The 24,270-nt window shown below is 43.3% G+C and overlaps 1 protein-coding gene across 2 annotated transcripts in view; it reads right to left on the reverse strand.

Annotated features, from left to right (window-relative positions):
- NEBL (nebulette) overlaps positions 1 to 23,600 on the reverse strand; it is a 309,628-nt gene extending 286,028 nt beyond the window's left edge. The window contains exon 1 of one of the 2 annotated variants that reach the window (XM_040352495.1): positions 23,291 to 23,600. In XM_040352495.1, the coding sequence (XP_040208429.1) occupies positions 23,291 to 23,359 (69 nt within the window). In that variant the 5' untranslated portion in view covers positions 23,360 to 23,600. The remainder of the gene's footprint in view (positions 1 to 23,290) is intronic. The other variant, XM_040352496.1, reaches the window with a different exon arrangement.
- Positions 23,601 to 24,270: the final 670 nt, after the last annotated feature.

Raw genomic sequence — 24,270 nt, forward strand, 5'->3', positions numbered from 1 at the left:
TATATATATATATATATATATATATATATATATATATATATAATGTTCGGGGTTCAAGGTAATTTTCAAGCAAAAAAATGCTTATTTCTATATGTACAGCACGTGAGAAATGCCAGAATTGGCCCGGTTTTGAAGTGGGTAAAGTAGGTCACCACTCTGCACTAGAAGCTACCAACATCAATGATCCAGCAATGAATACTAATGTATGCGTTTCTGCTAACTTTTTTTTAAATAAAAAAGGAACGTTTTGTAACAGGCACTGGACGGTAATTATCCGTATGCATTCATATTTAATATGAGACAGAACAGAAAGTTTTTTGCATATTATATTTTGAACCTAAAAATAAATTAACAGAATAAATTTGCAACTTTTTTTATATACTGTATAACTTTTTTTCTGGTGCAAAGCCAAGTGAGCACCCTTCAGCTGGCGAACCACCAGCATTTCCCAGATCAATAGACTAACGCTTTTTACGAACGCTGTCATTACTTTGGTTGTCAACCTTCACCAACATCTAAAAGGAACCTGTCCGACTGACCTTGGTGTTAGAGAGAATCAGCGTTCAGTTTTTCAGGGAAAATTACTGGTTCTGGTTAATGATTTATAAAGTTTGGCTGTTTCATGAATGCAGAAACCTGCTAGGCAGCCCCACATATTTCTAACTGTCCAGCCGTAGACCAGAAGCATACAGTATATAGAAAATACCCTTTCTGGCATTTAAGGGTGTTTTGCACACGTGTACAGTATTAGTCGTAGTATTTCAATTATCCCTCCACACTCCGCAGGCAGGGTCAGACTGGACTTTTAGAACACTCCTTATACTGGCTCATCAGTTTCTTGACTCCTTGTGCAACAGCAGCTGACTTGAATTATGTAACAGGGCATCAGAGCAGTGCCTCTGAAGGTCTCTGAAGGTCATTTCATTAGGATGATGAACTCAGGGCAAACAGCTAAAACACACAGCTGACCTCAAGGGTCGTATTAAGGCAAGATGGGACCTTACGAAAAAATGGAAGTGAGGCCCCATCTGCTGAAATGCCTTAGTAGATGACAGGGGCATCTCCACACAGTAGAGTTGACTTAAAGTGGTTGTAAACCCTTTACAACCACTTTTACCTACAGGTAAGCCTAGATTAAGGTTTACTTGTAGGTGTTCGAAATATCAATATCACTATATTTACAAAACATACGGGCGCCAATGTCTACGGTGCATGTCCCGTAGACCACAGCGTAGGCACATGAATTAAAGCGGGGGTTCACCCGGACATACAACTTTTTACCCTTAGATTGATGCTCATTTTGTCTAGGGGAATCGGCTAGTTTTTTTTTAATCAAAGCTGTACTTACCGTTTTCGAGATGCATCTTCTCCGCCACTTCCGGGTATGGGCTGTGGGACTGGGCGTTCCTATTTTCATTGACAGTCTTCCGAGAGGCTTCCGACGGTCGCATCCATCGCGTCACGATTTTCCGAAAGAAGCCGAACGTCGGTGCGCAGGTGCAGTATAGAGCCGCACCGACGTTCGGCTACTTTCGGCTACTCGTGACGCGATGGATGCGACCGTCGGAAGCCTCTCGGAAGACTGTCAATCAAGAAGGAACGCCCGCTCCCGAAGACCCATACCCGGAAGCGACGGAAAAGATCGCTCTCTACAACAGTAAGTACTGCTCGGATTTTAAAACAACTAGCCGATTCCCCTAGACAAAATGAGCATCAATGTAAGGGTAAAAATTGTTTTATGGGTGAACTCCCGCTTTAAGGTGAAAAAATCATCTGACGATTAGCGCCCCCCCCCATTCTTTACCTGAGCCCTCGAAAGTCCTGCATCGTTAACGCGCTGGCTTCTGGTCGGGCTTCTCAGCTCTTCTCGGGTCATTGATTGGGTGATGATTGATAGCAGTGCAGCCATTGGCTCCCGCTGCTGCCAATCAAATCAATGGCGCCGCGCGTGATACAGTCGGCGTCTACGGCCACCGACTGTATCACGGCAGCGTGCCCGCAAGCTAACCCCCTTGAGAGACAGCTTCCCATAAGGGGGTTAGCTGATGCAGGGAGGAGCCGAGACAGCCACCGAGGGACCCCAGAAGACGTGGATCGGGGCCACTCTGTGCAAAACGAGTTGCACAGTGGAGGTAAGTATAACAGGTTTGTTATTTATTTTTAGTTTTTTAAAAAGGAACCTTTACAACCCCTTTAGGACTGTTTAAATATGCCAGTTTGCCCAATTCAATCTAGTATTTGTGCAGAAAGACATTTCATAAGACAGATCACTCGATTGTTGAGTCGTGCATTCAAAGTCAGCTGCAGCCTAATGTTTGCAGGAAGCTTCAGAAATGTATAAAAGAAGACTTTTTCTAATAGTTGATCTCAGAAATGCCACTTCACTGTACACTTATTTTGATTGCTCATTCATAAGAACTGTCTTCTGGGTTGTGATAGAATATTCATGAGTATTTGTGGGAATACGCTCTTCATGCTACTGTTAGAATCGTGCCACTGTGACATCAGAGATATGTCAGGCGTGTTGGAACACGATTGTAAGAAAATGCATAGGGTCACGCTGGGGCTAATCCATGAACACGGATGGGAAGAAAATAGAAGCTCAAGCAAGCCAGCCATTCAGGTTTCAGTTTTTATTCACCGGCGAAATGATACAGAGATTTGGGCTTTTTTTTTTCTGATTTTTGAAAGGGTCTGTGTACATGGGCTAATTTTCACTGCAGAACTGCTCTTCTCACCATACAAGTCAATAGGAATGTGAAAGCAGCTTAGGAGGTCAAAAAGGAGGTCAGAAAGAGGTCAACTGCGTGCTTGGATCCCCACTGGTTTGGTCTCCCGCTGGCAGGCGAACATCCAGACACAGGTGTTCTCTCTCTCTCCAACTACCTCAGCGCTAAGAGGAAGAACTTTCCCGGGCAGTCCGACAAAAATAATCTCTCCACTCCTCTTACTGCACAGTGCCTACTGGGATCTGTAGTGCAAGGAGTCCACTCATCCCACCACATGGTTGCCTTCCCAAACCACCACTCTCAGGACTCCCACTACCCTGCACAGAAGTCCATGGGCTTGCCCGACCTCAACATTCCCCCTGCTGGCTGGAGGAGAACGGCGCAGCACAGTACTGGGCAATGTCTCTCTTGCCATATTGCTGCAGCCCAGCACCTGGCCACACAAAATGTCACAACTCTAACCACATCACAATACCAACCCCATCCTGTTCATTTTCTATGGACCAAAAGATGGTAACCACAAGGGATGGCCAATTCTACCCCCATCACTTTGCAAACTCCCTTTGTCTCCTCACAGTAGGGGGTCAGGCGATCACATTTTGGCATCTTTACCTTGGGTGGCAGAGGACCTTGTCCCAGTATTGGTAAGGTCCACACAGTGAACATTTGATCTCATAACCTGTAAAAAAGTAACCTTTCTCCCCTAATCATTTCTAACATCTCTAGCATGTGTTATGCTCTTGCAGCCAGGCAGTCAATGGTGTAGGTGGAGGAGTTTCTTATGATGCAATGGAGTCATACAAGGAGGGAGGATGCCACAAAGTTATTAAGTTATTCTAGGAAATTCCAAGTTCACTCCATGTCCAAACAAAGTCCCAAATGACAGTATCTCTGCCACATACAATGGTCCAGATTCACAAAGCACTTACGCCGACGTATAACAAGAAACGCCGACGTAAGTGCAAATGTGTATCTGTGCGCCGGACCCACAAACTAAGATGCGCCTAAAAACAGGCTTCATCCCGCCGACGTAACTTGCCTACGCCGGCGTAAGGTGGGCGCACATTTAGGCTGGACGCATGGTGGCGCTCCCATTGATTAGCCATTCAAATATGCAAATGAGTGAAATACGGCGATTCACGAACATACGTGCGCCCGACGCAGTGCGCATAAGTTGTAGTCCGGCGTAAAGTTATTCCCCATAAAGGAGGTGTAACCCAGCAGCAGACATGCAAAGGTCTGCACCAGGGAACACAAGCCGGCGTATTTTATGTTGGACGTGTCTGGCTGGGCGTAGGGTACGTTCACGGCGTACGCAGTGATCCGGCATAGTCTAGGCAGTTGTTCCGACGTGGTTGTGAGCATGCGCAGGGGGGTGCGTCCACGTCTCGGCGCATGCGCAGTTCATGATACGTATCTGTCTGGTGCACGGTCCATCATTTGCATGGGGTCACGCCTCATTTGCATGGCTCACGCCCACTTCCACCTACGCCGGCGTACGCCTTCGAAACCCAGTGCAGCGTTGGGAGCACCGGCTTGGTGAATTCCATGCTTGCCTCTCTGCGCTGCGTTGGCGTAGCGTACATTGTTTGCGCTACGGCGGCGTAATGTGCGCCCGCTCTCTGTGAATCTGGGCCAGTATGTTTAGAATAGCCAGTTAAGCGTCTCTCTTTGGGAAGTAAATAGCTCTGTCTATACTTATTTACAGACCAGAAAACATAAATGTACTGTTTAATAAAAACATAAATATTGCTGATTACTTTAATGTCCACCTTATAAAGTAATTTACAACTAAATGCCCCTGTATGACAGTCTAAATGTACCAAGTCCAGTTACTATATGATGTGCAGGCCTTTATAAACAAACATTTCCTTTACCTCTTTCATTTGTGTCTCACACACTCCCCCTCCCAGACACTGCAGCTCACATTGGGTGGGTTTATCAACAGAGGTAAGTGCTGCCAATCCAGACATAACTGGAGAGGATTGGGTATGGCCAGGTGATGATTGACAAGCTACAGGCCCATTAATCAGCAGTGACAATGCTGATAGACACACCCTCTTCCAGGCCCATCTTAAAGGGGTTGTAAAGGTACAATTTGTTTCCCCCCTAAATAGCTTCCTTTACCTTAGTGCAGTCCTCCTTCACTTACCTCATCCTTCCATTTTGCTTTTAAATGTCCTTATTTCTTCTGAGAAATCCTCACTTCCTGTTCTTCTAGGAAAAAACATTGTACCTTTACAACCCCTTTAAAAAGGTTGCAAACCTCTCTTTGTAAGTTGTACTTATATGTAAGCCTAGAATAAGTATGTAGGTACGGTGTTCTGTGCCGATGATGTCATCGGCGCATGCGCTGTAAAGAAAAGGCCCCCCATGACGTTTCTTCACAAACAAGTGCTGTCACACGATTTCGACTAGACACAGAGCCAGAGTCCGCAGCCCCGGAAAGGAAGAGGGACGAACATAGATGCGGCCTGCAGCGGGGGCATTGCGGGCTTCGTTTGCAGGTAAGTGTCACATAATGCACTAATATGCAATGCATACTAGCACATTATGCTTTCACTTTGCAGGAGCAAAGGAAGGAAGTATAACCCGTCAGGGTTTGCTTCTTCTTTAATAGCATCATGGGCCCCTGGGCAAAGTAATGTCCTGGGGCCCCCACTAGCCTGCCCCAATTCACACAGCTACTCTCAACAATTAAAGTATAAATAGTTGATTGATTTAAACATACAGTATACAATATTTATTAGTACTTCAAATAAAATTAATTTTAACCACTTCCTTACTGGGCACATATACCCCTTCCTGACCAGGTGAAATTTCAGCTTGTGGCACTGCGTCACTTTAACTGACAATTGCGCAGTCGTGCGACGTGGCTCCCAAACAAAATTTACGTCCTTTTTTCCCCACAAATAGCTTTCTTTTGGTGGTATTTGATCGCCTCTGCGGTTTTTATTTTTTGCTCTATAAACAAAAATAGAGCGACAATTTTGAAAAAAAAACAATATTTTTTACTTGTTGCTATAATAAATAGCCCATTTTTTTCTCAGTCTAGGCGATACATATTCTTCTACATATTTTTGGAAAAAAAAAAATCGCAAGAAGCGTCTGGTTTGCGCAAAAGTTATTGCGCTTACAAAATAGGGGACAGAATTATTATTATTTTTTATTATTTTTTTTTACTACTAATGGCGGCGATCAGCATTTTTTTCGTGACTGCGACGTTATGGCGGACACATTGGACACTTTTCACCCATTTTTGGCGCCATTCACATTTATACAGCGATCAGTGCTATAAATAGGCACTAATTACTGTATAAATCTGACTGGCATTGAAGGGGTTAACACTAGGGGGTGAGGAAGGGGTTAAATGTGTACCCTAAATTGTGTTCTAATTGTAAGTGGAGGGGGGGTGACTGGGGGAGGTGACCGATCTGTGTCCCTATGTACAAGAGACACAGATCGGTCTCCTCTCTCCCCTGACAGGACGTGGAGCTCTGTGTTTACACACAGAGCTCCCTGTAGCCGCCGATCGCGAGTCCCTGGCGGACATCACGGCCGCCAGGCACTCGCATCGGCATCTCAGCGATGCGGCGAGCACGCGCGCGCCGCCGTCGGAAGCGCGCGTGCCCGCGCCGCTGGATGCGCGCGCAGGCCGTGGTTTTACGGCCTGCTAGAGATTGAGAACCACCCCGCGGCCGTATAAAGTCGTACGGCCGTCGGGTAGTGGTTAAACAGAAAATAAAGTCAATAAAATCATAGACTAATCAACAAAAAAAAGGCACAGAAAGGGGGGTAGGGGTGCAGAAGGGCACAGTACAGGAGTCAGAAGGGCACACTACTGGGATCAGGAGGGCACAATACAGGTTCTGATGCCCTGTACACACGATCACTTTTTGTGATGAAAAAAACCGACATTTTTCAAAATGTCATTTAAAATGATCGTGTGTGGGCAAAATGTCATTTTATGTCTTCTGAAAAATTACAAAAAAAAAAATTGAACATGCTCGAATTTTTTATGTAATTTTTTGTGTCATAAAAAATGATCGTGTGTGGGCAAAAATTACGTTTTAAACCCGCACATGCCCAGGTAAAACTACCATTCATAATGGAGTAAGCACATTCATCATGCTGTAACAGACAAAAAAGCACAAATCGTCTTTTACTAACAAGTAACCAGCTAAAAGCAGCCTCAAGGCGAATAGAACTTCCCCTTAATGCCGCATACAGACGGTCATTTTTTGCGATGGAAAAAAAATGAAGTTTGAAGTGATGAAAAAAAACTACATTTTTGAAACTTCATTTTTCAAAAACGATGGTTTGTGGGCAACATCATTTTTAATGATGAAGTTGGAAAAATGTCTTTTTTTTTTCATGATAAAAAATTAATTTTTTTTTCATCACAAAAAGTGATCGTGTGTACAGGGCATTAGGCAGCTTAGTAAAAAGCATGACTGTCCTGGCAAATCCGTATGATGTAATACAAGAATATCATGGGGCCCCCATGCACCTGAAGCCCCTGGGCACTGCCCAGGGGGGGCCCATGCGTTAGGACAGCTCTGCCGCCTTCAGTATCTTCTCATCCCACCACTGTAGTGAAAGCAGACACAGCCTGCGTGAGAGTGACAACTACATAAGATTACAGCATTGTTGTCAGACCATCACAGGAAACTTCTTTAGGTGGACTTCTGCTTTTCAATGCCCCCTAGACATGATCGAGCAAGTTAACATTTCCAGTGACGGTGGGAGAATAAGGTTTGGTTTTATATATACATGGAGCATTTTTGTTCCTCTTTCCTATCTCAAAAAGTTCTGATGTACGGTTCGTCTCTGCCAATCATTCCCCAGCATTTACATTCTGGATTTTTTTTTTAGAGCATTCTGACACGGACACACTAGTCGTATTAATTCTGCCAGTTTGCATACACTTGCTGAGTAAACACAACTGTCTCAATGAATTAGAAAAGTGTCACCTGGTTTCCCTGCAGCTCTCAGGCTCCCTCCTCAAAGTCTGTCACTGCTGGGTACACGCCAGATACTGAAAACCATTTCTGGGGGCACGGTGCAGATGGGCAGCTGTTTAGTGACCACACATCAACAACATGACCTTGGCATAAATGAGGCGGCAATACAATCCTGATAAACTCTATATAAGAATGTATAGCACAACTGTGCTGTAATGCTGATTTGTCTAATAAAGTTTTCCCTGTTAAAAAAAAAAAAAGAATGTATAGCACTGTGCCCTCCAACATCACCTCACTCCCCAGATATGACTATAATGCCACGTACACACCATCACTTTATGTGATGAAAAAAAACGACGTTTTAAATCATGAAATAAAACAACATTTTTGAAACTTCATTTTCAAAAACGACGTTGCCTACACACCATCGTTTTTTCAAAATGCTCTAGCAAAGCGCGGTTACGTTCAGCACTCTTTTCCATTGAAGCTAGCTTCATAACTTGCTTCTGAGCATGCGCGGGTTTAAAAACGTTGTTTTAAACGTCGTTTTGCCCACACACTATCATTTTAATTGACACAAAAAACGGCGTTTTGAAAAACGACACAAAAAATTGAAGCATGCTTCAATTTTTTTTGTCGTTTTTCACAACACATAAAACAACGTTTTCCCCCACACACGGTCATTTTAATTGACGTTTTTCAAAACGTCGTTTTTTTTTATCACATAAAGTGATGGTGTGTACGCGGCATAAGGCCTAAATTACACTTGAGGTTGGGGTAAAAACAGACGGCTGAGCCCCTGGAATGTGGTTAAATGACAGCACTTTAAAAAAAAAAATGAAACAAACAATACTACTAATTTAAAAGTGTGCAGATTGTGAAATTCCTTTTATCCTTTTACCATGTAAAATAAGATGTTTTAATGAACTTAAAGGGAATGTAAAGGTAAATGTTTTTTCACCTTAATGCATCCTATGCATTAAGGTGAAAAAACATCCGACGGTACCGGCCCCGAACCCCCGTTTTACTTACCTGACCCCTTGAAAGTCCCACCCGCGTCCACGTGATCCTCTTCGGTTCCCAGCCTGGTCGTTGATTGGCTAGGCTGGACGGACTGATAGCAGCGCAGCCATTGGCTGGCGCTGCTGTCAATCACAGCGGATGACACAGCGTGCCATAGGGCGGGGCCGAGTGATACAGTCGGCGGCTATGCCCGCCGCTGTGTTACGGGAGCGCGCTCCCAAAAGCTTTCCACCATGCGAGCTCGCTTGCATGAAGGTGGAAAGCTTTTGCGAGGAGGAGCCGAGACAGCGGCCGAGGGACCCCAGAAGACGTGGATCAGGGCCACTCTGCAATGGGAGCTGCACAGTGGAGGTAAGTATAACATGTTTGTTATTTTAAAAAAAAAGGTACCTGGTTTTGAAAGGTACACACTCCCACTTCAGGCTCACCTTGCTACGAAAAAGTGAGTTGGAAGTTCAACTCCCTCCTCCTAAATTTTTGTCTTATAGATATCTGTCTGGAATTCATGTTGAATGTGAACCTGTACTCTACCTATTCAGAACAAAGTAATGGATTTATATAACAGTCTGCTGATACCCTCCCAGTGCTCCCATGCTGCCCCGTTCACACCCCAAAAATTAGAAAAGTGACCGATAAGAGAGTGTATTTGCTATATTTTAACATAAGACAGGGACAGGGATTAGAACTTTTGTCAGGTGTTTATTGCTGTCTGTGCCCCCGAAAGTGAGATTCACCCCCTCCATCGCTTCTGTTTATCACCATTATCGAGAGTGAAAGCGAAAGAAAATCTCAAGTTACAATGCCTTGAAAAAGTATTCGTACTCCTTGAAATCCACAATTTGTCATGTTACAACAAGTTGCCATTATTTTTATAATTTTGCACTTTGTAAATTATCAATAAAAATGTATTTATTTGATAGACCAACACAAAGTGGCACATAATTGTGAAGTGAAAGGAAAATTATAAATTGCTTTAATTTTTTTTTTACAAAGAAATATCTAAAAACTGTGGCGTGCATTTGTATTCAGCCCCCTTTACTCTGATACCCCTAACTAAAATCTAGTGGAAAAATTAGGGTTAGGTTATAAAAAAATATCCCAAGCTTTGAACATCTCACAGAGCACTGATCAATCCATCATCCGAAAATGGAAAGAGTATGGCACAACTGCAAACCTACCAAGACATGGCCATCCACCTAAACTGACAGGCCGGGCAAGGGGAGCATTAATCAGAGAAGCAGCCAAGAGGCCAATGGTAATTCTGGAGGAGCTTCAGAGATCCACAACTCAGGAGGGAAGAAAACTGTTGTTGAAAGTAATGAGAAGTCTCATTTGCAGTTTGCAAGGAGCCATGTGGGGGACACAGCAAACACGTGAAAGAAGGTGTTCTGGTCAGATGAGACCAAAATTGTACTTTTTGGCCTAAAAGAAAAACGCTATGTGTGGTGGAAAACTAACACTGCACATCACCCTGAACACACCATCCCCACTGTGAAACATGGTGGTGGCAGCATCACGTTGTGGGGATGCTTTTCTTAGGCAGGGACAGGGAAGCTGGTCAGAGTTGATGGGAAGATGGTTGGAGCCAAATACAGGGCAATCTTAGAAGAAAACCTCTTAGAGTCTGCAAAAGACTTGAGACTGGAGTGGAGGTTCACCTTGCAGCAGGACAACGACCCTAAACATACATGGTTTAGATCAAAGCATATTCATGTGTTAAAATGGTCCAGTCAAAGTCCAGACCTAAAACCAATTGAGAATCTGTCTCTGTGGTAAGAGTTGAAAATCGCTGTTCACAGACACTCTCCATCCAATCTGACAGAGCTTGAGATTTTTCGCAAAGAAGAATGGGCAAAAATGTCACTCTCTAGATGTGCAAAGCTGGTAGAGACATCCCCAAAAAGACTTGCAGCTGTAAATGCAGAGAAAGGAGGTTCTACAAAGTATTGACTCAGGGGGGCTGAATACAAATGCACACCACACTTTTCACATATTTATTTGTAAATAATTTTGAAAACCCTTTATTATTTTTTTCTCTCACTTCACAATTATGTGCCACTTTGTGTTGGTCTATCACACAAAATCCCAATAAAAGAAATTTACGTTTTTGGTTGTAACATAACAAAATGTGGAACATTTCAAGGGGTGTGTATACTTTAAGGCGCTGTAAGCGCTTTTTCTTCTTCTGAGAATTTTCAAAGTAAAAATGTTTTAGGTATTTAGTTGTCCTAAGGCTACAAAGGCTAAGGTAGAATCACCTGAATGTGACCTCCTGAAATAGCTGAAATGGCTGGTGGGTGGCAGAACTTCGTGAATTCTGAGGATTTGTGAACCGCCTGGCTGCAGGATTTGTGTGACCAATCAGGCGAGTGCTGCCAATCCAGAAACAAGTGTATGGAACTGGATGTAGCCGGGTGATGATTGACAAAATACAGGCTTGTGAATTAGCAGTGACAATGCTGATAGCCATGCCCCATGCATCCCACTGTAGTTCAAGTAGTTCAAGCAGACACATCGTACATGAGAGCAACAACTCTTCTCTGAATGCAGGAGCAAGGCAGCATCATTGCCACACCTTCAAATGCCACTGCATTAGGTAAACTACACTGGCTAGATTATTATTAATATACAGGATTTATATAGCGTCAACAGTTTAAGCAGCGCTAATTTAGCAGGTATTCACAGGGGGACAGAAAACTAAGTGCAGATGCACTCATAATTAAAGTATAACTAAAAGCAAAACCCTTTTTATCATGTTACAACCAAAAATTTAAATTTCTTTTATTGGTATTTTATGTGATAGACCAACAAGTGACACATAATTGTGAAGTGGAATAAAAATTAAAAATAGTTTTCATTTTTTTTTACAAAAAAATATGTGAAAAGTGTGGCGTGCATTTGTATTCAGCCCCCCTGAGTCAATACTTTGTAGAACCTCCTTTCTCTGCAATTACAGCTGCAAAATGTTTTTGGGATGTCTAGTAGTTTTGCACATCTAGAGAGCAAAATAGCTCAAGATCTGTCAGATTAGATGGAGAGCGTCTGTGAACAGCAATTTTCAAGTCTTGCCACAGATTCTCAATTGGATTTAGGTCTGGACTTTGACTGGGCCATTCTAACACATGAATATGCTTTGATCTAAACCATTCCATTGTAGCTCTGGCTGTATGTTTAGGGTCGTTGTCCTGCTGGAAGGTGAACCTCCACCCCAGGCTCAGGTTTTCTTCTAAGAAAAACATTCCAACAACACGATGTTGCCACCACCATGGTTCCCAGTGGGGATGGTATGTTCAGGGTGATGTACAGTGTTTTGCTTTTAGGTCAAAAAGTAAAATTTTGGTCTCAAATGGCTTCTTGCAAACTGCAAACGGGACTTCTTATGGCTTTCTTTCAACAATGGCTTTCTTCTTGCCACTCTTCCATAGAGGCCAGATATATGGAATGCATGACTAAGGCTCCATGCACACTGAAGCTGATAAACTGCAGTTTTTTGGTGTTTTGGCTTTTTTTTTTTTAAAGCCCATAAACTGAACTCTATGTTAGCCTATGTGCCCATGCACACCTGGGCGTTTTTTAGTGTTAACAAGCTTTGGAGTTTATTGGCTTTTTTCTGAACGCCCAAAATTTTCGTTTAAAGTGCCGTTTTTTGGCGGGGGAAAACGCTGAAAAACGCTTAAAAACGCTCAAAAACGCTGGTGCCATCGTTTTTTTGCGTTTTTTAATCCATTGAAAAAAAAAAAAAAGCTACACTGAAAAACGCTGATTAAAGCTATTGCAAAAACGCTAAAAAACTTTGAAAGGCTCCCTGCAAAGCTACTGGCATTTTTTTTATAGCTTTTATCAGCTTCAGTGTGCATGGAGCCTAATAGTTGTTCTGTGGACAGATTCTCCCACCTGAGCTGCGGATCTCTGCAGCTCCTCCAGAGTTACCATGGGCTGTTTCTCTGATTGCCCGGCCTGTCAGTTTAGGTGGACGGCCATGTCTTGGTAGGTTTACAGTTGTTCCATACTCTTTCCATTTTCAGATGATGGATTGAACAGTATTCAGTGAGATGTTCAAAGTTTGGGATATTTTTTTATAACCTAACCCTGCTTTAAACTTCTCCACATTATGCGAGAAGCAAATGCAAACACATGTAAACTCAAGTTTTCAAAGGTAAAAACAGGCGTTTAAAACGCCTGTTTTTGCAGCGAATTTCGCGGCATTTTACCGCGTTTGCGGCTACCAGCATCCATAACAAAGACATTGTAGACCCTCCCAAAGCTTTGAAACGCAAAAACGTTTGCGTCTGAATCCAAAATGTTGCGTCTGAAAAAACGGCCATAAAACCCAACTGCTTTAAAACGCAAAAAAACGTGATTGTGTGCATGGACACATAGGATAACATTAAATGTGTTCAGGGGCAGTTTAAAAAAAATGCCCAAATGCCTCTGAACTCGAGTTTACCAGCGTCTCGTGTGCATGGGGCCTTAGAGAAGAGGCTGCAGCAGCCCCCTGTATTCCCTTGTACGTTAAAGGGAGTATTCTCAGCCAATTTGGGATTTATTTCCCTGTGAATTTGTATATTCATGAACAAGGGACCAAGCTGTAATCCCTAACTACAATACAATCTATAGAGAAGTTAAGGCTGTTTAGTCTGGCAAGGGTGCATTGACTGCATCACAAATGCCTTGGCAGATAAAACAATTCAGTTATCAGCTTTAAATATTTGCCTGAAGTTCTGCTTTTTAACAATGTAAATGTAGATTTAGGCAATCTTCACTATGATCACTACACTTGTTTATAATGAGAGGTGGGCTGGCTAATAGGTGGGGGGGGAAGTTTGCTCTCCAGGCCAGTACTAATGGGAAGACTGGCCACAGGTCAGCCTTAATTTTATAGGAGGAGTCGGGCGGTACTTAAACCCACCCTCCTCCTCCTTTTTTCCTGTCCACTTGCTTGTTGTAGCCCACCCACCCGGTCCCCTTTATTCTTATCTTTTCCTTTTCATTTCATATTTGGGTATGCCCCATTAAGGCGTAATGACCACATGGCCTTTGGCACACCCCGGGTCATTCACATGTTTTCCTTTATCACGTTTCTTACTCGATCTCTCGTTGAGACTCTGAGTACAAATAAGATAAGCTGAGTTGGAGGGCCCAGTTGGAGATGCTTCACCATTCAGCTATCAGTCAAAATTACCAGAATTTGTGCCTACCGTGAAATGGCCATTTGGTTGTGTTTGCCTCTCAGACCAAAGGTTCCCAGTCCTCCCCTTGATCAATATACACTTATTTTGCATTCTATACAGACTTACGGCACTACACCTTTCACAGGACCTCATCATAATATATATTTAGAATACTCTATGCAGACGTGCAATTCTATATCCTCCACTTGACCTCACCATCAGACACTATCACACTGCAATTCTATTACTCTCCCTACAGACATAGAATACTGTAACTACAGAAAGATTAAATTACTGATCATAATAGAAGTCTAAAATACAGAAATACAACATTGCACCTTCACCATGACCTGACTATTGGACACGATATTGCATTCAATAGAGACATAGAGCACTAAACTTCCTACATGACCTTGCCATTGGATATAACGTAATGCAATAAAGTCCGTACAGATTGTGGACACAATACCTCCACAATGACCATAATATAATTATATTATTACAGTGTATATAGAACTGTCCCATCCAAATGTGACCACTGGCCTAAACTAACATTTATACTGGATATCATTCAGTCAAATTTTGTTTGCTTATTCTGGAAAAAATGACTTAGCCTATTAAGCAAATTAGATATAAATGGGGCCTACAGGTACTTGTGAAAGCCTTCAAATCCATCCATGGGTCCCTGTAAAGCCCCTTTGACTCTGAGCGAAAATTCAATTTTTAGTTTTGGATAAAGTAGGGAAAGGTTTGACCTTCTGTCAAGTTTTTAATGCTGTCTGTGTCTTCATTGGGGAGGTCCACCCACCTATTTGTACTGGTAACCAACGTCACTTGAGAAAGAAAATGAGGGAAAATCCAAAACCTTATTAAAGTTGTCCCCAGAAAAAGAGTTGAGGAAAAATTCTCCAATGGGGACACTTGTTTCTGTGAACAGCCGTCTTAAAGGGACATTTACCTAAATTCCTCTCTCTGGGACAAGAAGTGAAGAAACATTTCTGCAGTGGTACACGGATGGCAAAAAAGAACCCGACAGGGGTTTTCCCTTCCCTATTCTATCCAAAACTTTAAAAGATAAAAAGTTTTGACTTTAAATGCTCTCTAGAGTGTTTGGGGTTCATAACCCCAAAAATGAACTTGTCTTATTTGCTCCATTTTTGTCTTATAAATTTACTATCAACGGTGTTTTGTTATTATATCTGTATTCTGTATATCGATTTAATAAGTGCAATAAAATGCCAGTACTCTCTGCCTGTATACGAGAAGGGGTTATGAGGATGAGGAGGGCTTGGGGAGATGGAAGAGGGGAGGACACGAGGAGGAGAGATTATGGAGATGGGAAGGGGTTATAGATAGGGTTGTCCCAAAACCACTTTTTTAAGACCGAGTACAAGGACCGATACTTCTTTTCAAGTACTCGCCGATACCGATTACGATACTTTTTTTTTAATGCCATGTGATAGTGGCACATGTGTCAGTATTTTTATTTATTTTTTCAATTTTTTTTTACTGTTTTTTGTTATGTTTTTTACAATGCTTTCTTTTTTTTTTTTTAGGGTGGGGGGGGGCGGAGTTGATGGTATCAGTGTGTTTTTTATTTACATGTTTTTATTATTATTTTTTACAATTTTACAACTTTTTTTTTTTTTTTCATTTATTGCATTTTTTTTTTTAGCCCTGTTGGGGGCTTTGGTGAGATATCAGGGGTCTTAACAGAGACAGGGAAAGGGACTAAGGACACAGAAACCCCAGTCCTTTTCTCAGAAGCCTCAGCTGCACTGAAAAAGAATGGACATGAGACAGAAGCTTCTCTCCATTCATAAACCGAAGCATTGTAAATACCACTTACGATGTTTCAGTTATGTGAATGGACAGTCAGTGATCACTGACTCTGTTCATTTGGAAAAGAAGGAGCCGGGTTTACTGGCTCCTACCTCCACTCTCCATCCTGACAGATTGAGGACAGAGGGGGCAGAGGAGGACATGGATGGGGACACGGAGCACAGAGGGGGAGTAGCACAATGGAGGGGGACACGGAGGGGAGCGCAGACGGGGAGAGCAGCACAATAGAGGGGGACACGGAGCACGGAGTGGGGACACGGAGCGGAGCGTGGACAGGGAGAGCAGCACAATGGAGGGGGACACGGAGCATGGAGGGGGGACACAGAGCAGAGCGCGGACAGGGAGAGCAGCACAATGGAGGGGGACACGGAGCACAGAGGAAGACAGCAGCAGTACAGAGGGGGAACTGGAGAAGGACACAGTCAGCGGTGATCGGTGAGGCTTTGGGGGGAGTTGCAAGCACCGATCACCGCTGTAAAGATTTCACTAAAACAGCTGAAAAGGGCGGTGGTGGTCCGGGGAGAAGCTGTCAGGTTTTTTAGAAATCTTTATAGGGAGATCGGTGTTTGTAACTCCCCTGGCCGCACCAATCATCCCTGACTGTACAGGTAACGGGTGAAGCCCAAGTACAAGTACAAGTACTCGGGCAAATGCTCGGTAACGATACCGATACTAGTATCGGTATCGGGACAACCATAGTTATAGAGATCAGGATCGGTAATCCATCAGAAACGAAGTAGGCAGGGCAGACACCATGTACTTAGCAATTAAGAGCTGTGTTGTCATGTTAAAGAGGAAGGCAGGAACATACATTTATTTCTAGCATATCAACAACCGTACATGCATTGTGTTTAAAAGGGGAATGTTAAAGTATTGCTAAGATGTACTAAGAGATGTATGTTTTTTGTTTTGTTTTTAGTTATAGATTCACACGGACGTTCCGTATGTCCATTTTTCATCCATCCGTTTTTGGATGAAAAAACGTACATACATGTATCCCTATGGGATAGCGGATGTCAGCGGATCGTCATCCGCTGACATCCGTCTCCGCTATAAGACAGCAATAATACTTAGGATGCATATACAGTCCATGTTCTACCCAACTGCTGAGAATCAGTTTATAAGCTTATACAGTGCCTTAAAAAAGTATTCATACCCCTTGAAATTTTCCAAATTTTGCCATGTTACAACCAAAAACGTAAATGTATTTTATTGGGATTGTATGTGATAGACCAACACAAAGTGGCACTAAAACTAACTTAAATTTTGTGGAACCAATTTTCTTCAGAAGTCACCTAATTAGTAAATAGTCCACCTGTGTGTAATTTAATCTCAGTATAAATTCAGCTGTTCTGTGAAGCCCTCAGAGGTTTGTTAGAGAACCTTGGTGAACAAACTGCATCATGAAGGGTAAGGAACACACCAGATAGGTCAGGGATAAAGTTGTGAAGAAGTTTAACCACTTAAGCCCCCGACCAATATGCTGCTAAATGCCCAAAGGCGTTTTTACAATTCGGCACTGCGTCGCTTTAACAGACAATTGCGCGGTCGTGCGACGTGGCTCCCAAACAAAATTGACGTCCTTTTTTCCCCCACAAATAGAGCTTTCTTTTGGTGGTATTTGATCACCTCTGCGGTTTTTATTTTTTGTGCTATAAACAAAAATAGAGCGACAATTCTGAAAAAAAATCAATATTTTTTACTTTTTGCTGTAATAAATATCCCCGAAAAACATATATAAAAAAGTTTTTTTCCTCAGTTTAGGCCAATACGTATTCTTCTACCTATTTTTGGTAAAAAAAATCGCAATAAGCATTTATCGATTGGTTTGCGCAAAATTTATAGCGCTTACAAAATAGGGGATAGTTTTATTATTTTTTTTTTTTTTTACTACTAATGGCGGCGATCAGCGATTTTTTTCGTGACTGCGGCACTTCGGACAATTTTGACACATTTTTGGGACCATTGTAATTTTCACAGCAAAAAATGCATTTAAATTGCATTGTTTATTGTGAAAATGACAGTTGCAGTTTGGGAGTTAACCACAGGGGGGCGCTGTAGGAGTTAGGGTTCACCTAGTGTGTGTTTACAACTGTAGGGGGGTGTGGCTGTAGGACTGACGCCATAGATCGAGTCTCCCTATAAAAGGGATCACTCGATCGATGCAGCCGCCACAGTGAAGCACGGGGAAGCAGTGTTTACATACGGCTCTCCCCGTTCTTCAGCTCCGGGGAGCGATCGCGACGGAGCGGCTATAAACGAATAGCCGCGCCGTCGTCCCGGATCGCTCCCCGCAGGAATCCGACCGCCGCATGTAGCGGGGGGGGTCCCGATCGGACCCCCGACCCGCGGAAAGGCAAGGACGTACCTGTAAGCCCATTTGCCTGTACGTGCCATTCTGTGGACGTACATATACATGCGGCGGTCGGCAAGTGGTTAAAGCAGGATTAGGGTATAAAAAAAAAATCTCAAGCTTTGAACATCTCACGGAGCACTGTTCAATCCATCATTCGAAAATGGAAAGAGTATGGCACAACTGCAAACCTACCAAGACATGGCCGTCCACCTAAACTGACAGGCCGGGCAAGAAGAGCAATAATCAGAGAAGCAGCCAAGAGGCCCATGGTAAATCTGGAGGAGCTGCAAAGATCCACAGCTCAGGTGGGAGAATCTGTCCACAGGACAACTATTAGTCGTGTACTCCACAAATCTGCCCTTTATGGTAGAGTGGCAAGAAGAAAGCCAATGTTGAAAAGAAGCCATAAGTCCTGTTTGCCATTTGCAAGAAGCCATGTGGGGGACACAGCAAACATTTGGAAGAAGGTGCTCTAATCAGATGAGACCAAAATTGTACTTTTTGACCTAAAAGCAAAACGATATGTGTGGCGGAAAACTAACACTGCACATCACCCTGAACACACCATTGCCACATGGTGGTGCAGCATCATGCTGTTGGGATGTTTTTCTTCAGCAGGGACGGGGAAGCTGGTCAGAGTTGATGGGAAGATGGATGGAGCCAAATACAGGCCAATCTTAGAAGAAAACCTGTTAGAGTCTGCAAAAGACTTTAGACTGAGGTGGAGGTTCACCTTCCAGCAGGACAACGACCCTAAACATACAGCCAGAGCTACAATGGAATGGTTTAGATCAAAGAATATTCATGTGTTAGAATGGCCCAGTCAAAGTCCAGACCTAAATCCAATTGAGAATCTGTGGCAAGACTTGAAAATTGCTGTTCACAGACGCTCTCCATCAAATCTGACAGAGCTTGAGCTATTTTGAAAGGAAGAATGGGCAAAAATGTCACTCTCTAGATGTGCAAAGCTGGTAGAGGCAATACTGTGTTACCAGATCCATTGTCTGATAAGTGCTGTCCTTAACTCCTTTTGTGAGTATGACTATTGTTTTAATTCATTTAATAAAGTTCCTTTAAGTGGTAATGCACTAGGTCGGTGCGCCCTCCTTTTTCTTTTCTTTTGTAGCTTTATGAATTCCCATGATTCTGAGGAGGGCTGGAAGACCATAAACGTTATACTGAAATTGGATCACGTTGCCCTATAGCGGAAAACACCAAAGCGCAGGAGAATTTTGTTTGTGTGCCAAAGCTGGTAGAGACATCCTCAAAAAGACTTGGAGCTGTAATTGCAGTGAAAGGAGGTTCTACAAAGTATTGATTCCGGGGGCTGAATACAAATGCACACCACACTTTTCACATATTTATTTGTAAAAAAATATTGAAAACCATTTATTTTTCTTACACTTCACAATGATGTGCCACTTTGTGTTGGTCTATCACATAAAATCCCAATAAAATACATTTACGTTTTTGGTTGTAACATGACAAAGTGTGGAAAATTGAAAGGGGTATGAATACTTTTTCAAGGCACTGTATGTATGTTTATATGCAGTGCCTTGTAAAGAGCTCAGTGGTGAAATAATATTTGTATTTGGAAAACTTTTTTCACTGATTGAATTCCTAAATTTTTTTTAGGGCAGAGACAAGGGGAGTGCCTCAGTTGCAGGAGAGGTGACCACATGAAATGGCCTGGTGGGACAGATTCGGCCCACAGGCCTTATGTTTGACACATGTGCCCTAGTACTTTGCCTCACACTGACCCTTCCTGTAACCATAACCATAGCATTCACCCCACACTGACCTTTCTTGTAAACCTATCCCTAGTATTTACCCTCACACTGACCCTTCCAGTAACCTTATTCTTAGTATTCACCCTCACAGCGACCCTCTCTGTAACCCTATCCCTAGTACTCACCCTCACACTGACCCTTCCTGTAACCCTATACCTAGCGCTCACCCTTACAGTGACCCTCCCTGTAACCCTATCCCTATTATTTACTCTCACACTGACCTTCCCTCTAACCCTATCCCTAGTATTCATCCCGACACTGATCCTCTCTCTAACTTAAACCCCAGTATTCACACTCACATTGAATCTCCCTCTAAACCTAGCACTCACCCTCACACTGACCCTCCTCCCTGTGACCCTCACCATAGTGCTCACCATCATACTGACCATCTTTAAAACCCAACCTGAGTACTTACCCTAACAGTGTTCCTCTCTGTAACCCTAACCCTTCCTGTAACCACTAACCCTTCCTGTAAACCTATCCCTAGTAGTTAACCTCACAATTACCCTCCCTGTAACCTTAACCCTAGTACTCACTCTCAAACTGACTGCCTCTCTAAAACGAATTTTCATTCTCACACTGACCCTCCTCGTAACTCTAACCCTAGAATTCATCCTAACACTGACCCTTCCAGTAACCCTATCCCTAGTATTCATCCTCACACTTACCATCCCTGTAACCCTAAACCTAGTATTCATTAACAGTGTTACCCTAACTAACATCATTTTAGTATTCACCCCCACACTGGCCTTTCTTGTAAACCTATCCCTAGTACTCACCCTCACAGTGACCCTCCCTGTAAACCTATCCCTACTATTCACCCCCACACTGACACCTCCTGTAACCTTAACCCTAGTACTCACCCCCACACAGAATCTCCCTCTAAACCTAGTACTCACCCTCACACTGACCCTCCCTGTAACCATAACTTTTGTATTCACCCCACACTGACCTTTCCTTTAACCCTAACCCTATGCCCATCCTCATACTGACTATCGTTAAAGCCCTAACCCTAGTACTCACCCTAACACTGCTCCTCTCTGTAACCCTAAACATAGTACTCACCCTTACACTGACATCCTCTGTTAACCAAACCCTTGTACTCACTCTCACAAATATTCTCCCTGAAACCATAACCCCAGCATTCACCTTCAGAATTACTCTTCCTGAAACCATAGACCTAGCACTCACCTCTAACCTCCCTGTAACCCCATCTCTAGCACTCATTCTCAAACTGACTTTTCTTTTCAAGCTAACACTCACCCTAAAACCTACCCTTCCCTGTAACCCTAACCCAGGTACCTACATTTACCTATCCTATGGTTCTAAACATAGTACTCACCTAACCTATGCTGCTACTCTAATCCCTGTATTACACCCCCATGCTGACTCTTACTTTATCCCTAGCCTTACTATATACTCTGACCCATCCTGTAACTTTAACCTTAGTACTCACCCTGATCCTTCCTGTAACCTTAACCCTAGTACTCACCCTGAACCTTCCTGTAACCTTAACCCTAGTTCTCACCAGGCGTCAAGTCCTGGGGAAAAAAGTGTGGGAACTCCCACCCAAGATCCACTCCCCCACCAAAAAAAAAAAAGATACGCTCATTTGCATAATTACTAAACCGCATGTTCTTTCTAAATCCTGTGATAACCTCCGCAATGTGTCCCGGTAACAATGACAAAAGCTCCCAGGAGACATTGCGGCATCGAGGAAGTGACGGAATACCCACACACTACCCGATGAATCCATATACAGGAAGCGGCCAGTAACATAAAGGATTACTAAGGTTCGCCTGCCCCTGACAGTGACTCGAGCTGGGCATCGCCGCTTAGTGAAGGATTGGCACGGGCAGCTCGGCTGCTCTCAGCTGCTCTAGTCCTGCAAAGGGAACTGCGTTCCTGCTGTGAAAAAAGTGCAGGAACTCCGTTCCCACACGTTCCCGCAGGACTTGAGCCCTGGTTCTCACCCTGACCCTCCCTGTAACCTTAATCCTTGTACTTACCCTGACCCTTCCTGTAACTTTATCCCTAGTACTCACCCTGACCCTTCCTGTAATGTTATCCCTAGTACTCACCCTGACTCTTCCTGTAACTCTAACCCTAGTTCTCACCCTGACCTTTCCTGTAACGCTTACATTTAGCGCTCACTCTTCCCTTTCTATGTAACCCTAACCCTTGTACTCATACTAACCCACCCTGTTATGGTGGTGGTAACCCTAAAACTCACCTTCACACTGACCCTTCCTTTGACCCTTATCCTAACACTAACTCCCATTCTTACTCTTGTTAACCTAACCCTCACCCTGCCTAATGTAAACGTATCTCCTTGCTTTGCATACTTACCATTCCTGAACTTGGATCCTCTGTGCCAAAGCACTGAAAGATACCAAAACCATGATTCCGATACTGGAATCTACTGTTTCATACATAATATATGTGTGTCATGAATCATGATGGGATCATAAAAGTACCATGATCCTTCAGCTATTTGGAACCTTGGGAACTATTTGGCCATGACACATATACAAGTAATTAAACTGCATGGTGTAGGAAGCTAAATTCTCACTGCTTCCCCACCATGCTATGTCATCATTACTTTGACAGCAGTCTATGCCCCAGCCTGCGGATTGCCTGCATGAGGTCCTACTAGCTAACATTGCTAAAACCCAGTCACTCAGCAGCACGCCTGTCTTCCACGGATTATGATGACTGCGATGATTGCGCTTCTCTCTCTGGCTAAGTCACTGCTCCGCTGCCTTCTCTCACGCGTACAAAGGACGTGGGTCTGTCACAGAAAAACACGACATTGCACAAGAGATTACCATCCGAATGCCCAACTATGCACGCCCAGCTTTTGACATTACAAGGTGCATTCTTTCTAGCCCAGCTCACTGATGCACCTTTAAAAACAAACAGCAAGTTGTGCTCTGTCACTGTAAATTTCACGGTCTCGCTACTGCATGGGGAGCTTCCAAATTAAAAGCATTCCTGCCATAGTCACTCCTTAAGCCTCCAGGTGATGTCTGCGCTAGCATCATCCCTGCTTAACCCCTTCGCCTTCAATGGCTTTGCAGCAAAACAGTAGCGCACTGAATTGTCTCTGCTTAACACACGCTCAGCTAGTGTAAAATGTGACCAGTCAGCACACAGCTTTCAACGTTCTGTCTTCTCTTAGCTTATAAAAGGTGAAATCTAATTGGTTGCTACTGGTTCCTGCTTTTTGCACCATCATTTCTCTCCTTATTAAACGAGCCCCCGATCTTATAGCCTAAAGCCTAAAGCTCTGTGCACCTGCTCCCTTCCAGAACTAGTTCAGGACAGCCGAAGCAAGACTTTAGTCTATTCATGTCGCTTTGTGATCACTTCAATTAGACTTTTAAATTGGTTCCAAGAAAAAAAAGCCATTTACCTTGTCCAGACAGTTGACTTTTTCCGTGGGATAGACGACCCTGCCACAGCGGGCACATTGCGGGTTCATTTTCCCAGAGTCCTCAGGGTAGCTGGCACAGAGCAATACTATATATAAAATAAAAAAAAGAGGATTAAAAAAGAAGATCCTAGCTTCCTCTGGGCGAAGGGAATGCGTTAGGAGTATCCAAAGGCACAGGCAGCTGTCAGGGAGCAGGCAGAGCTCTGATCAGCTGTACACAGAATACATCACACTGCAGTCCCAAGGCAGATGTGCGTGTGTGTATGTGTATGTGTGTGTGTGAGTGCGTGTGTGTGTATGCAACTGCCTCCCCTTGGCCCGCCCTGCCTGCTTTTTTTTTTCCTCTTTTTTTCTTTGATGCTTTATTGAAATGTACAAATGAAACAATTTAAGCAGGATAATATAAAACGGAACTAAGTATATATTGTTTTTGTTACTTCCTCTCCTGCTCAGAAAAAATAAATATTACATCATCAAAAAAAAAAAAAAAAGGAAATGTTTGTTTTACTTAAAGAGGAACTGCAATCTGCTCACATAATTTGTAATAAAAACATCTTTGCCATCCTGAAGCTTCCCTCCAACCACGTTGCATATTATTTGATATACAGTGGAACCTCGGATTGCGAGGAACGCGGTTAACGAGCGTTTCGCAATACGAGCACTGTATTTTTAGAAATCCTGGCTCGTTTTGCGAGTGTTGTCTCGCAAAGCGAGCAGGATTGAAGCCAAAGCAATTAGCTAGATTCAGGTAGAGTTAGGTCGACATATCAGTAGATACGCCAAACTAACTCGGAATCTGCGCCGACCTAAGTTTAAGTGTATTCTCAAACAGAGATACACTTAAACCTATCTAAGATACGATGGCGTCCTATCTTAGGGTGCAATATTTAGGCTGGCCGCTAGGTGGCGCTTCCATTGCGGTCGGCGTAGAATATGTAAATCACTAGTTACGCCTATTC

This window comes from Rana temporaria, chromosome 5 (assembly GCF_905171775.1).
Source record: "Rana temporaria chromosome 5, aRanTem1.1, whole genome shotgun sequence".
Lineage (NCBI taxonomy): Eukaryota > Metazoa > Chordata > Amphibia > Anura > Ranidae > Rana > Rana temporaria.